At 35.8% G+C, this 15,766-nt stretch overlaps 1 protein-coding gene across 1 annotated transcript; it reads right to left on the bottom strand.

Annotated features, from left to right (window-relative positions):
* Nucleotides 1-966: 966 nt before the first annotated feature.
* Nucleotides 967-14,815, bottom strand: LOC102803094 (uncharacterized). Its single transcript, XM_085502665.1, has 23 exons — nucleotides 14,671-14,815; nucleotides 13,959-13,997; nucleotides 13,358-13,530; nucleotides 12,943-13,000; nucleotides 12,407-12,589; nucleotides 11,972-12,126; nucleotides 11,609-11,660; nucleotides 11,325-11,501; nucleotides 11,019-11,192; nucleotides 10,670-10,843; nucleotides 9,817-10,458; nucleotides 9,452-9,622; nucleotides 7,962-8,138; nucleotides 7,515-7,685; nucleotides 6,275-6,522; nucleotides 5,890-6,076; nucleotides 4,812-4,934; nucleotides 4,209-4,456; nucleotides 3,641-3,941; nucleotides 3,282-3,439; nucleotides 2,962-3,103; nucleotides 2,318-2,435; nucleotides 967-1,625 (listed from the first exon to the last, which is right to left on the bottom strand). The coding sequence occupies exons 1-23, from the start codon at nucleotides 14,813-14,815 to the stop codon at nucleotides 1,070-1,072; spliced, it is 4,572 nt and encodes a 1,523-aa protein (XP_085358791.1). The 3' UTR covers nucleotides 967-1,069.
* Between the last annotated feature and the right edge of the window lie 951 nt (nucleotides 14,816-15,766).

Below are 15,766 nucleotides of genomic sequence, written 5' to 3'. Positions count from 1 at the left end.
TCTACTATAGTAGTAGTATACTATTTCATCTTGGGGGTCTCTCTGCAGTTGGTTAACTGCATCGTTTGGGGGCTTTGCTTTTAGGTGGGCAATTTTTCCCCCAAGATAAACATTGTAATCCTCAATACTGGTTCATATTTCATTGTTCATATCATTGTAGTTATAGTGCTCGCTGTTTCTACCTCATAGCTAACTGATTTCTTTGTAGTTGCAGTCACGCTGTTTCTACCTGTAGAGCTACCTCTACCTACTAATCCTTGTTCTTGTAGAGCTACAGTCACGATGGTTTTAGATCACCTATTCGTACACATTGCCACCTGGGATGGTTTTAGATCACCTATTCGTATACATTGCCACCTGGGATGGTTTTAGATTGCCTACTTGTACACATTGCCACCTGGGATGGTTTCAGATCACCTACTTGTATACATTGCCACCTGGGATGGTTTTAGATCACCTACTTGTATACATTGCCACCTGGGATGGTTTTAGATCACCTACTTGTATACATTGCCACCTGGGATGGTTTTAGATCACCTACTTGTATACATTGCCACCTGGGATGGTTTTAGATCACCTACTTGTATACATTGCCACTTGGGATGGTTTTAGATCACCTACTTGTATACATTGCCACTTGGGATGGTTTTAGATCACCTACTTGTATACATTGCCACCTGGGATGGTTTTAGATCACCTATTCGTACACATTGCCACCTGGGATGGTTTTAGATCACCTATTCGTACACATTGCCACCTGGGATGGTTTTAGATCACCTATTCGTATACATTGCCAACTGGGATGGTTTTAGATTGCCTACTTGTACACATTGCCACCTGGGATGGTTTCAGATCACCTACTTGTATACATTGCCACTTGGGATGGTTTTAGATCACCTACTTGTACACATTGCCACTTGGGATGGTTTTAGATCACCTCTTTGCACACATTACCACATGAGATGGTTTTAGATCACCTCCTTATACCTTTCATTTATTTAATGAATATGACAACAACAATTTAAAATTAAGAAAGACTTCACTATGGAAAAAAAAATCACAAAATTGTCTAGTCCTCATTCTCTGCTACATCACTAAGATCCATGTCTTCTTGCTTGACAATTGCTGTTGTTAGGAGATTAGCTGCAGGTGATGTAGACTTGCGTCGTCCGAACATTCGATTTGTGGCGCTTTGGTGTTGCGAATCAGTAGTCTTTTTTAAATCGAAAATTTCATCTTCCTCATCACTAGAGCTGACTGGTTTCCCTGATAATAGTGTGTGAGACAGTTTTCGTTTCGCAATATCTATTTCACTCAGTGATGTGCTTGGCTTTCTCAGTATCCAGACTTCTTTTTTCTCAGCTGGTTTTGTTAATGAGGAAAGCATTGTTGTAATTTTGGGTATTTTTGGCATTCTCAGTATCCTCTTTTTCTTCGGTTTACTTTGTGGCACATTTGTTATATTTCTCTCTCTCTCTTTTTTCATGGCTTCTTCGATCGAGAAATCTTCAGTGAATGTTGCATCGATTTTCTTTATTTTCGCTTTGGTGCGAATATCGCTATGAAAGTTACCAAATTCAATAAAATTTATAACTGCATAATAAAGAGGTTCAAGATATCGTGACCTGCAATAAAAACAATTATAATTAGTAATGAAAAATATAATAAAAGCACTTAGATTAATTATTCATAGTTGCTATGGAAACATCCTAAACCTCTGTGTAATAAATTTGAATGTTGGTGTCGCAGGAAGGCTATGTATTCAAATGAGGTTGCAGAGAATATTTTCTGATTAATCCAGCCCCTAATCACCCTTAGACATAGAAGATATTTTATCAGTGCCAATAAAAATCAATTTCTCCTTGAAAACTTAAACTTTTGATATGTTTTATGTAGGTACCAGATTTGTTCATTTCATGTCAATATCATCAATTCTTTTATTTTTGTCAGCAATTCGTTTGATGTAGTGAGATTGGCATGTTCTTAACAGCGAGACCCAACCTACTTTTCAGTGGGTTAACTGCATTTTGTTTTATGGGTATGCGTTGCTTGACTTAGCAGTGGAGTTTTTTTGACCATAAGGTTGCTTGTATCATCCAAACTATGGCGTCTCACCATTGTAGGATTTGAACCAAACTTATAATAAAATCGAGAAAACCTAAACATTTGCCTTTTAAGTGGTCAAAAAGTGGTTAAGGCAGTAAAAATCAATGTGTATAAGGATTACAGAGATCAAGAGAGGACATACAGATTACAAGTTAACCCCTTCTCAAATTTTAAAAATGTTAAATTTCAGAAAAAAAATGAAAGTAAATACCTGTGTCTGATACATTCAAAGGCAGATAATATGATAACCATCGCCACGGTTACAGCAAAGAACAAAAATACTAATATTATGATAAATCCAACCACAGCGTCTCCTTGTAACCACACTCCTGTAATGCAATGTCAGGATCAATAATTTATATAAAATTTACGTATTTTTTTATATTCTTCAAAATACTGTATTTGCCCTATTAGAAGCAAATAATTGTTACATAAAAGTGGCCTGGTGAACAGATTAGCATGTATTAGTGTGTCCTTTATACTATACATGTTATCGCAATCGTAGATATGCTTCTAATAATTTAAAGCAAAGTAACTTACAAATAGTACAGAGTAGCTGTGTGAAGATTAATAATAAGCACATGACTGAAAGTCCAATTCTGCACATTATCGATGCAATCTATGAATTATGCTGATAATTATTGTAACGTTGTCATGGTGATACAGGTGTACTCCTAATATATGACCAGCTGAAACATTTACATTATACTAACTGGTGTTTTATTTTTTGTATGTTCAAAGTTATTTTTCTTTTTCTATTGATATATTTATACAAATTAGTAAACAATTTCAAAGTCTGGTTGTCTACCAATTTTCCTTATCATTCATTACAAGTCACAATAGTTTGGTACTTACGTTGTGGGTTATACATTGTTATTCCAAATGCGTGTGTTATTATGGCTTTGCCGTGGTAATGTATTTGACAGGCATACATTCCTTCTTTGTCCCTTTCCATTTCATGTAGATGTAGACTAGATGTGTACTTGTCTAAAAACATCTGTGAAAATGCATCATAACTATATTAATATCAGAAATACTTTTAATAATTTAATTCCAACACTAATTTTGGTCTAACACTTGTTATCAATATGCGTTAATTAATACCTACATGTATCTGCAAACTGTGAAGTCGACAAGTGTTGAAAAGTGGTAGATGAAACCTGACGTATATTTACCTTTGGTACTAATTTAATATGATCACCGATTTCTAGTAGTTTACTTTCTTTCAACCATTTCACAGTGACATTTGTCGGCCGTCCGTTCATAAATGTGCCATAATCACATTTTAGTTGAATGCTACTGGATCGCTCAGTGTATTCCTCTTGATAGTGTGCTGTCAAACCAATACACAATAGTTACTAAGCAACCATACACAAAATACTAGTAATACAATATTTTACTTACAAGGCAACCATAAAGTATACCTCTTTACAGAATTTGGTTTTGTGTATATATTACCAGATGTTAATTTCCACCGAAATAAAAACTGATTCCAGCTGGTGGTGCTGAATAATGAAAGTTAATTACAACTAACCTGCCAATGTTGTAGAAGCAGAATTCAGGTATCGGTCATTTTTTTCTAGCACCGTATCACTCATCTGATATTCCACATCGTTTACAGTGACTTTATATACCATTCCAACTAATCCCAAGGTGTTGTGTGTTAACATCTGTAATATGAACTTGTCTGGAATGCTCACACCTGCAATGTAGATTTCATCCAATGGTTGATAAGGGATGCCCTGCATACTGATCTGGGTAGCAGGGCCGTGATTAATGCGTACTTCGCAGTATCCTCTTTCTACAGTCAGAGTTATGAGATACCACTTCTCCAGCTGCCAAGAAAAAGAAAATAAATCCTTGGTTTTTATTTGCATATTTTTTTAATAGTAGTTTAAAAAGTAACTAACCTTGTGTCATAACATGTCCAACACTGGGTCCCATGATGTAAGCAATGCATGTAAACATGCTGATTTTAATGTACGCGATGCAATAACTGCCAATAGTTTTTGTATATGTACATATGACAACATTTCATCCCTTCCTGATTGGCTGAATATGGCTGTATAACAGATAAATAAATAAATAGTAAATAAACTAACCTGAAATTCACTGACTTGTGTTGAAATAATGTTTTCTCCTGCCCTCACAAAAAATAGTAAATTTTTGTTTCTGAGATTTAGCGTGATAAACGAACCAGGAGCATGTCCTTTATTATGCATAATTATACCATCTGGTTTGTCTGTGCGCATGATTATACTGATCTGAAAAATGGATGAATTGGTCGACGTATGATACGGAACAATCGTGTGTTCATTTCCAGTGAAGTAGGGCAGTATAGATTCTATCTCTGATAAAAAAAAAAGAGAAAATAAAAGATTAATACAGATCAGTAAATATGTACTATGAAACGTGACTTAAATTGACACACCCATTAAATTAAGGATCCAATTTAAATTGTTGAACATCATTTTTAAATTGGTTACAATTTTAATTCTAACAGACAAACTGTGCATTCCAAAATTTATTTGTCTGAATGTGTTATAAACCTTTGAACAACATTTTTCATGTATTTTCCTATATTTTATTTAGACCAAATGCATGTAATGTTACAGGCGACAATGACTTTGTGTTCTGTACTTGGCAAAGACATTTCTGATACTCTCAATTGTGACACATTTAACTCAGAATACCCCTTAACTCACCTGTTGGTTCCTCACCAACATTCTCTGATTCGTAAGCAATGCCCGGTCCCTGCCACCCAAAAGCATTCCTCAGACTGTATTCTTTGTAGTTGACTCTGATATGTGATATTGAACCCCAAAAACCTGAAAATAAACACACATGAAATACTGTAAGCCACTTTCATTAAGCAAATTTCATGAAAATTTATCTGGGGGCCTACGATATGAAGTGTCATTTTGTTTTTCTGAATGCCATAATATCCTGATATTTTGAACATTTCTAGCAGTGAAAATTAACCGGTTTACAGTCGATGTCATGCACTACCGGTAGTATTTACTTTATTAATGACATACATACTTACATAAATCATAAAATAAGTTAAATTTTAATAATCCAGTATATACAGATGCAATATTTGGTGTATATGGCTTGTATTAGCAATGCAATAGAGCAAATACAGTACAGTTACCCAGATGTACTGATAAGGTAATCTGTGCACCAAAATTTTGAGCTGAATTGTGGATGTGAATCCGAATAATGCAGGATGACAGCCAGTGTGTACATAATGGGCCAGAATGGCAGCCAGTGTGGATGTAATGGGTCAGGATGGCAGCCAGTGTGGATATAATGGGCCAGGATGGCAGCCAGTGTGTACATAATGGGTCAGGATGGCAGACAGTGTGGATATAATGGGTCAGGATGGCAGCCAGAGTGGATATAATGGGCCAGGATGGCAGCCAGAGTGGATATAATGGGTCAGGATGGCAGCCAGAGTGGATATAATGGGCCAGGATGGCAGCCAGAGTGGATATAATGGGTCAGGATGGCAGCCAGTGTGGATATAATGGGTCAGGATGGCAGCCAGTGTGGATATAATGGGTCAGGATGGCAGACAGTGTAGATATAATGGGTCAGGATGGCAGCCAGTATGGATATAATGGGTCAGGATGGCAGCCAGTGTGGATATAATGGGTCAGGATGGCGGCCAGTGTGGATATAATGGGTCAGGATGGCAGACAGTGTGGATATAATGGCTCAGGATGGTAGAAAATGTGGATATAGATTAACTTAAACCAATGAAATCAATTATTGCCTCACCTGATTTTTGTTTCATGTCAAGCGGGTACCTGTGCCGATAAGTGCCGCCAATATACATATCCTGATCCAAGTTGAAGTCGGTTGGTAACTCTCCTTGTAATTGCCCGATCACTGGTTTTTTATCGTTTAGTCGCAAACTTGCCACATTACCGACCAGACTAAATTCTACCGAGTTCCAACCAGATAGCTGAAAGAAGAAATAACTCAATGATTATTTTTCGTTATTTTGGATGTAATATTAGATTTTGCTGTGATTAATTTACCATTAAATAATTATTGTAATTGATTTCAGCTATCATTTACAATATTTGATATTAAATGTATCTTTTTTTGACAATTAATATCCCTCATATTCAAGCTGATTAATTTCACACATAACACTTACATTTATTTCATCACCCATTAAGTTAAGTCTAATACCATCAATCTTAATGTACAACTGTATGTATCCATTTTGTAGTCCAACAGCAACAATTGGTCTTCCATTTTCAGGTCCTCGTCTTACTAAAATCACTCCATTTACACTTCTTGCCTTAAATCTGACGTACATAAGTAGAAGTTTTGTAGGCGCCGCTGTCGCTCGATAGACTAAATGTGATGCTTCATGGAACACTCTGGTCAAAGCAAAACTTTCTAGATTGTGAAAAAAATGTTGAATGTGTTTTGAGGGTATGTTTTATTTCCAGGATATAAGGAAGATAGCTTTTTACACCTGTTTTACTCCATTAAAATAAATGACAGATGTGTGCATGTGCATGGTTCAAATAAGTTGAATTTTAACAATCCAGCAATGAGTAAATGCAATGTTTGGTTTATATGTGCGATATGTTCAATGACTGATATTAAAAACGTAACTTGACACATAGAGACAAAAATACTGCTTATAAACTGCATACAATTTCTGTTACAGTTCTTTGTCAAATCAATGACGCAAGTTGATGCAGTTCTCTAGAAAATAATTCCATCATTACCACAGTTATAAGTCTCTTTATTTTCCATGTGCTTTGTATGAGAAACCCGACTAAACGCTGTGCAATTATTTTCCAATATCATGCCTATAGCATTTTGACAACATCTTCCTATTATAGACTATTGTGCTCTCCAAACTGGTTCTACCAAATCATCATTATAACACTGCATTGCAGGTGAATCTCGTAGCAAACTTGTTTTATCTTGACAGCACAGAATTATGTTAAATTGTAGGGCATGCCTTTATAAAAACATTGATCTCATTAGCCACATCTTGCTGCCAAATCAGTAATATATTTAGAGCATATTTAAGTGATTATGCATTCTGCTGAAAAGAATTGTAATAGTAGTGATTGATTGTTTAAATGTTCATGTGTCTAGTTGATGGTGAGAGCCGTGTCACTGAACTGTGAACGTTTGAATAAATTACAGAAATAAATATTTAATCTATATAACCTATAAGGTATATAATCAAACTTTTATGGACTGGTTACAGCTTTTGCTACTTGGGTGTTTCTGCTGTGCGATTTTAGGTCATTTATTTCTGTTGTACAACCTTGTGCTGCAAACTTGAAAGCTGTATCCAGTACATAAAGATTATATCATGAGACCGTGGCAGCGTTTATATCTCACACACATGACTATAGACTACTTACCTGGGCATGGCTGCTGGTAACATTGTTCTATTTCAGTCCCCATGCCTTGACACTGTGTTCCATTACCCTGGGGTGAAGGGTCAGTACATGTACGGTCTCGGAATGTGACGCCTTCATTACACGACTTACTGCATTCGCTCCAAACACCCCAGTTTGCCCAGTTACCATTGACTATAGAGAAGAGAGTGGAATTTGACAGAGAAGGCTACATACTATAAATCGCAAAAATTTTGGCAATAGACATATATATATATGTGAAATATCTTGTGAAATTCACAATCTCATCAACAGTGTCAACTTTACTAGCAGCACCAATTTAATGGTTATACATAATTAAACACATCAGATACAGGAGAAAATATGGGTATCTATATTGTTAGCAGGAATAAGTATGATATTGACTCTATTATGTACTTTAAAAAACAAAGAAGTTGAACTTTTTTTTACCTGAACAGTAGTGCATGTTGCAAATGCCTGTCTGCAAGTATTCTCCAACACAGGAGTCTAAGGTGCCTACTTGACCATTAAAATCAGAACATACACGGTTCCTTGACCTAATTCCACCATTACATTCTAGCGTGCACTCTGTCCACTCACTCCAATCATTCCAAGTGTATTCAGAATCTGCAATGGAAGACCATTATTATTCAGTGACATTGCAGGTGAGGTCAAATGCATTAAACTTTGAAGGGAGTAAGACAGGATGGGAAAATTATAAAGGTGACGGGGTGTGTAAGCTTTGTAATGATGGAAAGAAGGATGTTTTTCATTTTCTATTTCTTTGCAAATCAACCACTTGGGAAGTAAATTCCATTCAGCACTGACCAATACAATACTATAGTGGAAAGTGGTGGAGAACCAACTATTGTAGATTGATTTTTTCAGGTGGAATTAATTTCAAATTTAATTTTCTCTTCAGTGATGCTTTATGGGCAATCAATAAGTATTTGGAAAATAATACATCAAAAGAAACTTTCTCACCCATCTAGGGACATTCAGAAACAAGAAACTGAATAATTTACATGTATGAATGCTTTTATCGATTGTTTTTTTCTTTTTCTTTTTTTTGTTAATGTTGACTTGTATGTTACTTTTTACGCTGTTTCAAAGGCTAATAAAATAGTATTATTATAACAAAAAGTGCTTGTCAATACAATGGAAATTGTTGAACCTATTTTTAATTAACAAGTAACTACACAGGCTATCAAGAATAAAGTGGTTGTATTATACCACATCACTATGATGCCATTTTGACTGGAAGATCACAAAGTTATAACATGTGGTATACAATTATGTTCAACTTTGTATTTTTGAACCCAGCTGACAAGTGATGTGTTATTCCACAAAACTTGGTTCTTTGCTTTCAAAGCTACATCACCCACACTTCTATTAGTCTGACCTTCACAACACAGTGACACCCCCATACTTCTAATAGTCTAACCCTCACAACACAGTGACACCCCCACATTTCTATTAGTCTGACCCTTCACAACACAGTGACACCCCCACATTTCTAATAGTCTGATCCTCACAACACAGTGACTCCCCCATACTTTTAATAGTCTGACCCTCACAACACAGTGACACCCCCATACTTCTAATAGTCTCTGACCCTTGCAACACGATGACACCCCACACTTTTAATAGTCTGACCCTCACAACACAGTGACACACCCACACTTCTAATAGTCTGACCCTCACAACACAGTGTGACACCCCCATACTTCTAATAGTCTGACCCTTACAACACAGTGACACCCCACACTTCTAATAGTCTGACCCTCACAACACAGTGACACCCCTACACTTTTGTCTGACCCTTACAACACAGCGACACCCCCACACTTCTGTCTGACCCTCACAACACAGCGACACCACCCACACTTCTGTCTGACCCATGCAGTCACAACCAAGCTTCTCTATTCTCGTTCACATACCTGGACAGTCTGCTTGTGTGCATGGCTTCACTTCTTTATTGTCACCCTCGCAGTGTTTTCCTCCAAACATGGAACGAGGCTCAGAACATACTCTATATCGCTCATGAATACCATCCCCACAAGTAACTGAGCATGGCGTCCAGTCAAACCAGTCACCCCAGTTACCATCCACTAAGGACAGAATGAAATATTACAAGATACATATAATTACACTGGTTTTAATAACAAATACAGTAGAATAAAACAAACAAACAAATTAAAACTGCATTCTAATCAGTTTATTAACTTATTTGATATAAAAACAAAAGCACTGTATATTTAGTACATTGTTGTTAGAGGGCAGTGCAATAATTGATGATACTTACCAGGACAAGGATCTTTATTACAGAATTCCATGCTTGTGAGTACACCAGTACAGACACTATTTTCAGGAAGATTAACACAACTACGTACTCTTCTTCGTATACCTCCATCACATGTGGCTTCACACTCACCCCAGGCACTCCATTCTGTATACATGCCTTCGTGTCCTGCACCGTTAATGTTGTTGTACTGATTATAGTTTGAAATTTGCATATCATTTGCATTATTCACAAACACATTGCTTTGTTGAGGCATTCCTTGACCCTCATTACTTATACCATTTTCACCATTGTATATACCATTTTCACCATTGTATATACCATTTTCACCATTGTATATACCATTTTCACCATTGTTTAAACCATTTTCACCATTGTTTAAACCATTTGCACCATTATTTATACCATTTTCTCTATTATTTTTAACATTTTCACCATTATTTGAATCATATCCATCATTGTTTATATTAAGATCAGCATTATTGATACTGTGTTCATTATTTGTTATATCATTTTCTTCATTGTTGGATATCCCATTGTCATTAGTTACAGTGTTTGTAGTCTCAACATACATTCCATCTGTTTCTCTTTTGACATTGTATTTGTTGATGCTCTTGACTATACTTCTTGCATGTCTAGCGCCACCTGTGGTAAAACAAATTAAAGATGTTGTAGCCTGTTGTGTTTTTTTTTTGATGAAATTAGTTATGTTAAAATTTTTCTCAATTTTTTTTTTTATATTATGCAGTTTGGGAAATTCATATTTTTTACTTGCAAATATTCCAGCCCTTAGTTCTCAAAGAGAACACTTTCAGAAATGGTAGAACACAACGAATCACAAAGAAATATTCTTTACCTTGAGCCTTCGGACAGTGGTCATCCATACTTGAACAAACGTGTTGCTTTATTGAAGGACCAAAACAGGAAAGATGGGTCTCGTCATAACACAGTCGTAATTGTTTCTTAACACCCTGGCTACATAGCCCAGTACAAGGGGTCCATGTACCCCATTCTCCCCATTCTTTTAGTCCTAGGAAGAGTAACAGTGGTACATTGGTAAATGGAAACATACTCACATAAAGTATGAAAGGTGAGGTTTATGAGTTTTAGGCAAGATCCAACAAAATCATTATTTTATCATTATATATATATGCCAAGTGTGCATCCATGGTGATACAAAGTGATCATGAAAGAGAAGTAGTTACCTTGACATTCATTCAACAAGCAAGGTGCTTGTTTTTTTAGTATATTAATCATATTATTATCACTATCTGTGCACTGAGTGTCGGCGGTACATCTACGCATAGAATCCTTAAATCCAATGTTACACTTCCCTTGACACTGTGACCATTGCGACCATGGTGTTAATAGCGTACCAGCTGAAAAATAATCACATTGATTATTTTGTTGTGCATTTTTCTCACTTCTTGAATTGATTTATATTTTTTTATTTTCACCCCTCACCTACCCTAGTCGTATTATATGCTACACCCATTAATAATACTACACACCTATAGATTTGCATTTGTCATCAAAGCAGGCACTCTCCTCCAGGGCCTTCCCTGTGCAAACGGCCCCACCATTCATTGGTGGTGGATCATTACATTGACGGTTACGATAAGCTCTGCCTTCTCCACATCCGGATGAGCATGAACTCCAGGGGCTCCACTTATTCCAACTACCATCCACTGAAACAGGCCAGAACTGCATGGTTAGTAAATCATTAATCATAAAACAAAATTTTAAATAAAATAACAACTGAAACCATCTTTTGCACGAATGCATTCCTACTTACCAGAACAGCCAGTGGAATGTTTCAAACAACTTAATGCAGTCCAGTATTCATTCTGTATAGAAATAAATAAATAAGTAAACTTTAATGAAATCCTATCCTTTGAAGGACATTGGCAGATGTACATTAAAAACAATGAAGTATATCGCCCTCTATAAACGTAATCATTCAGTCGCTTTTTAATATATTATTTCCCAACCTTGGACAGACAAAAACTAACAAAAAGACACCATAGAATAGTTTTGAACTTCATCTGTAATAGACAGGTGATATTTTGGGGGTTAAATCACTAATTTTCATCCATCGAAAACTTGTAATTACCATATTATATTGTCATGTACATGCAATCATGAGTGGAGTACTTACTGCTAGACTTGCTGGCGTTATAGTCTTGAGTACGTGGTTATATGAGCAGTGATCCCACCAACAATCTCGAACAAGGTCAGCATCTGCTTCATGGAAACGTGTCATTGTTGATTCTGCAGCAAGCATTCCTTTTGATAAGACGCCATGTTTATCTACTGTTAAACCAATGAAAAACAAAGAAGTTTGTTGTTGTTTCTATTGTATTTTCAAATTGGCACCAGCTTTTGTATACTTTTGTTTGTATCAATTTGCTTACCTGATGTTTTTTTTTTAAATTATAGGGAAAATAATGAATTTATAAAAAAAAACTACAGATATTTGATATATATAGCAAATTAATAGCTAAAATATAAGTGAAGGGAAATAAATAACTTAAAGTTTTTTTTTCCTCTAAAAGTTTTGAATGGTTCAGCCTTAAATAATTAAATGACTCACCATTTGTATGGGTGTGACAATCCGGAATATCACATTCTGTCACACGAGTGTTTTCACCAGTACAATGAGTGCCCCCAAATGTGGGCACTGGGTTATTACATTGCCTTGATCGTACGCGAGTCCCTTGACCACAAGTAAGGCTGCACGCACTCCAGTCAGACCAACCTGACCAACCCCCATCCACTGAAATGACAAATGACAAATGGAGTGCATTACAAACTTAATAATATAACACCACTGGGATTCTCAACCCATGTAGAATAAGCAGCTAGAGGTATACAACATAACATACACAATCATGCTAGCTATGTCGAGAGTTGAACAAGGCCCCTATATATATAATGTAAACCACAGATTGCAATTAAAATCTAGTTTCCTACTGCTGTATCTGTGTTCTATATTCTCCAATTACTTATTCTTCAGGCATATACAATAAGAGGAATACAAATATACATAATACACACAAACGCACAAAAATCCCTTCCACTTATACAACACATATTTATGCTATATTGGTGACCTTAAAATCATATTACCTGGACATAGTTCAAAATCCCCTGTAATTGTGCAGTGATACGTGTTCCAAAATTTATCCTAACAAAAAGAACAATAATTTACATTCAGAAAAACATTACATGTACTATATGTTTACTTTGATATTTTGTTGTGTACCGTTAAATTTGTATTAGAAGCCGCATCCCCAATAGAAGTCGCACCCATTCTTTTTGAACAATATGGAACCAAAAATTCATCATTTCTCATATGTTTAGATGCTCTAATAGAAGCAGCATCCCCTCTGTTGCATTGTACCATTTCAATAGAAGTCGCGGCTTCTAATACAGATTTTACAGTATTTGTTATTTACTTTGTCTACTATGACATGAAGGCAAAATATGAACAAATTCAAAATAAGTTGTATTCTGTGCAATATAATTTAATTAATATACTTACATGCCCAGTTTCTTTTAAAGTTTCTGATCGCCAGTAATGTTTATCGATATTTCCCATAGAGGTGACGTCACATTCTCGTTGAATGCATTCCCTCATAAATCGATAGCGATATGATTTCTTCAGATTTAACAATTGATTGGCTAGTATGCCAGGAATTTCAAAATACGCTTTTCCTGTGAACATAGATAATGTCAAAAATTAGAAAACTCCATTTGTAATTAATAAATACAAACAAATCATTATACATTAAACCGCACAGTGTAAATTAAACCCAGTGTAATTTTTTTTTAAAGATAATATTTCATTTTTTAAAAATGTGTCAGCACTGTAATGTAAGTACAGTGTATATTGTTGAAAAGAATTTTGTTGGGTTGCTAGCCTCCCAACTTGCACTCTGGGCCATTCACCCGATTGTCATTGTATATATCATAGATGATTAAAACTGTGTCCGATAGCTATAGGACAAACAAATGTAGTTGTAAATGTCAATGTGACATAAACACTGCATGAATGTTTAAAATTAACTTTACATTGAATAACCTCATCTTTTGTCAATTTGGTTGACATTTCTATTTGTGATATCCATCTCACAGATACTTACCGTGGCACGGAGTAACCGCCAGTAAATAAAACAGCACAACTAACCAAACGTTTGTGTAAAATTGTTGTCCCATTTTACACATTTCTGAAATAAGGAATGATACGCATTGAAAAAAAATCAATATGTCAATAAATAAATAAAAAAAAAACTACCGAGCTTTCTATCGCATTGATAAAAATGCATTGCTGTGAAACAAAACCGATGTTTGCTTGAAATGATGAACAACTACGTTTATCAACGCTGACAGTTCACGTCATTAAACTGCTGTGCGTGGCGTGACATCTTTAAATACCTGCACAACTAAAACTTGCCCCGAAACTACCCAACTCCGATATCTTCTATACAGCGAAATGAATTCCCGTTGATTTTAGGACGTTTCGATTTGAACGGCGCAGCGCGCACTGCATACGTTCCACCGTTCTATTCAGTGTTGCAAGTCCTGAAAGAACACTAAGTCCACGATGTGCTGCCAAACGCTAGTCGAATTACTACTAATTTGTTTTCATTCAAAGTCACTTTTGTATAATGTATTTTGTATTCAGTATCAAAGGATAAGATGCTATATAATGAGACATACATGATTGACTACAGAATATATAACCGCTCGGCGCCGACGTCGGCGCACTCACAACGCGATTATCGCGAACAATTTGTTGTTTTGTTTTACCATATAAAATCAATATGTCAATACAAATACGATATCTCTACTTACATGACTTGACAATCATTGCAATGATAGCTTTTACGACAATAGATGGGTGCTCCATAAAAAGTTGAACATCTTCAATAATTTCTTTGGGGATCAAATGTCCAATCTTCTTTGCTAAGCGAGATACTGTGGTCTTGAAACTTTTCATGATTGCCGGTTAAAAATAAAATAAAACTTCATAAAAAAAAAACACGTCGAGGTGAAATATACAGTTTATACCGTATAAGAAACGAGTAAGAATGTCATGACAAACGTATACTGTTTACAAAACTGTGTCCTACAACAAGAAGCGTTTGTGATGTCACTACTCGAGTCCATTGTTTACATTCTGTCGACAACTTTCAACCAATAGAAATTCAAAGATTGTTGCGGGCGCGGTGACGTCATTTCCTTACCGAAGGAACAATCTCCTTCCCAGAGGCCTTTGCGCTTTACGCAATAGTGCCTCTGCCACTACTCTGCCACAGGCAGCCTTCAATTTTGTGGTCAATCACCTCACTACGCACGACAATTTTCCTGTAGTTGTTACATCTGAAAACGTATTACAGAAAGTGGAAAAAACGTATGTGACATCCGAACTATTTATTAATGTCAGACTTCAGTAGAAACGTAAATATGAACCATTTTATCACGGACTATGTTTTGCAAGGTAATGTTATTGTAGTGAAATGGCGCACGTGATAAACTAAAACTAGGGAAAACAGCGTTCTGTTTATGTACATAAGATGGGGAAAGAAACATTAAACACTAATTTTATTCGAAGAGATTTCCTAACAACCTCGTTCGTCTTGTTTTCTGGTGAATATTTCAATACTATTTCTAGCTTGAACGGATTCGATTCTCCGCGTCTAACAGTTTATAGAACACAGAGGTTCTAATAAGTTTATAAAGTTAGTAATTTATTGTATAATCTAATGTCTTGATAACTTTGAAAGGACTGCACTTTCCAAGCGTAAAACATGTTTTATGTTTTAATTTAATTAACCGAACAGTTATTTCAGATTTAGGACGTAAAACGTTTTATTAAAGTGTTTGAAGTAACACGGTGGCTTAAGCGTAACTGTGTTAACCGACGGGGTCTTATAGTTCGAACACATTC

This window comes from Saccoglossus kowalevskii, chromosome 8 (assembly GCF_978046115.1).
Source record: "Saccoglossus kowalevskii chromosome 8, keSacKowa6.1, whole genome shotgun sequence".
NCBI lineage: Eukaryota > Metazoa > Hemichordata > Enteropneusta > Harrimaniidae > Saccoglossus > Saccoglossus kowalevskii.
This window is presented reverse-complemented; position numbering and strand designations above follow the sequence as displayed.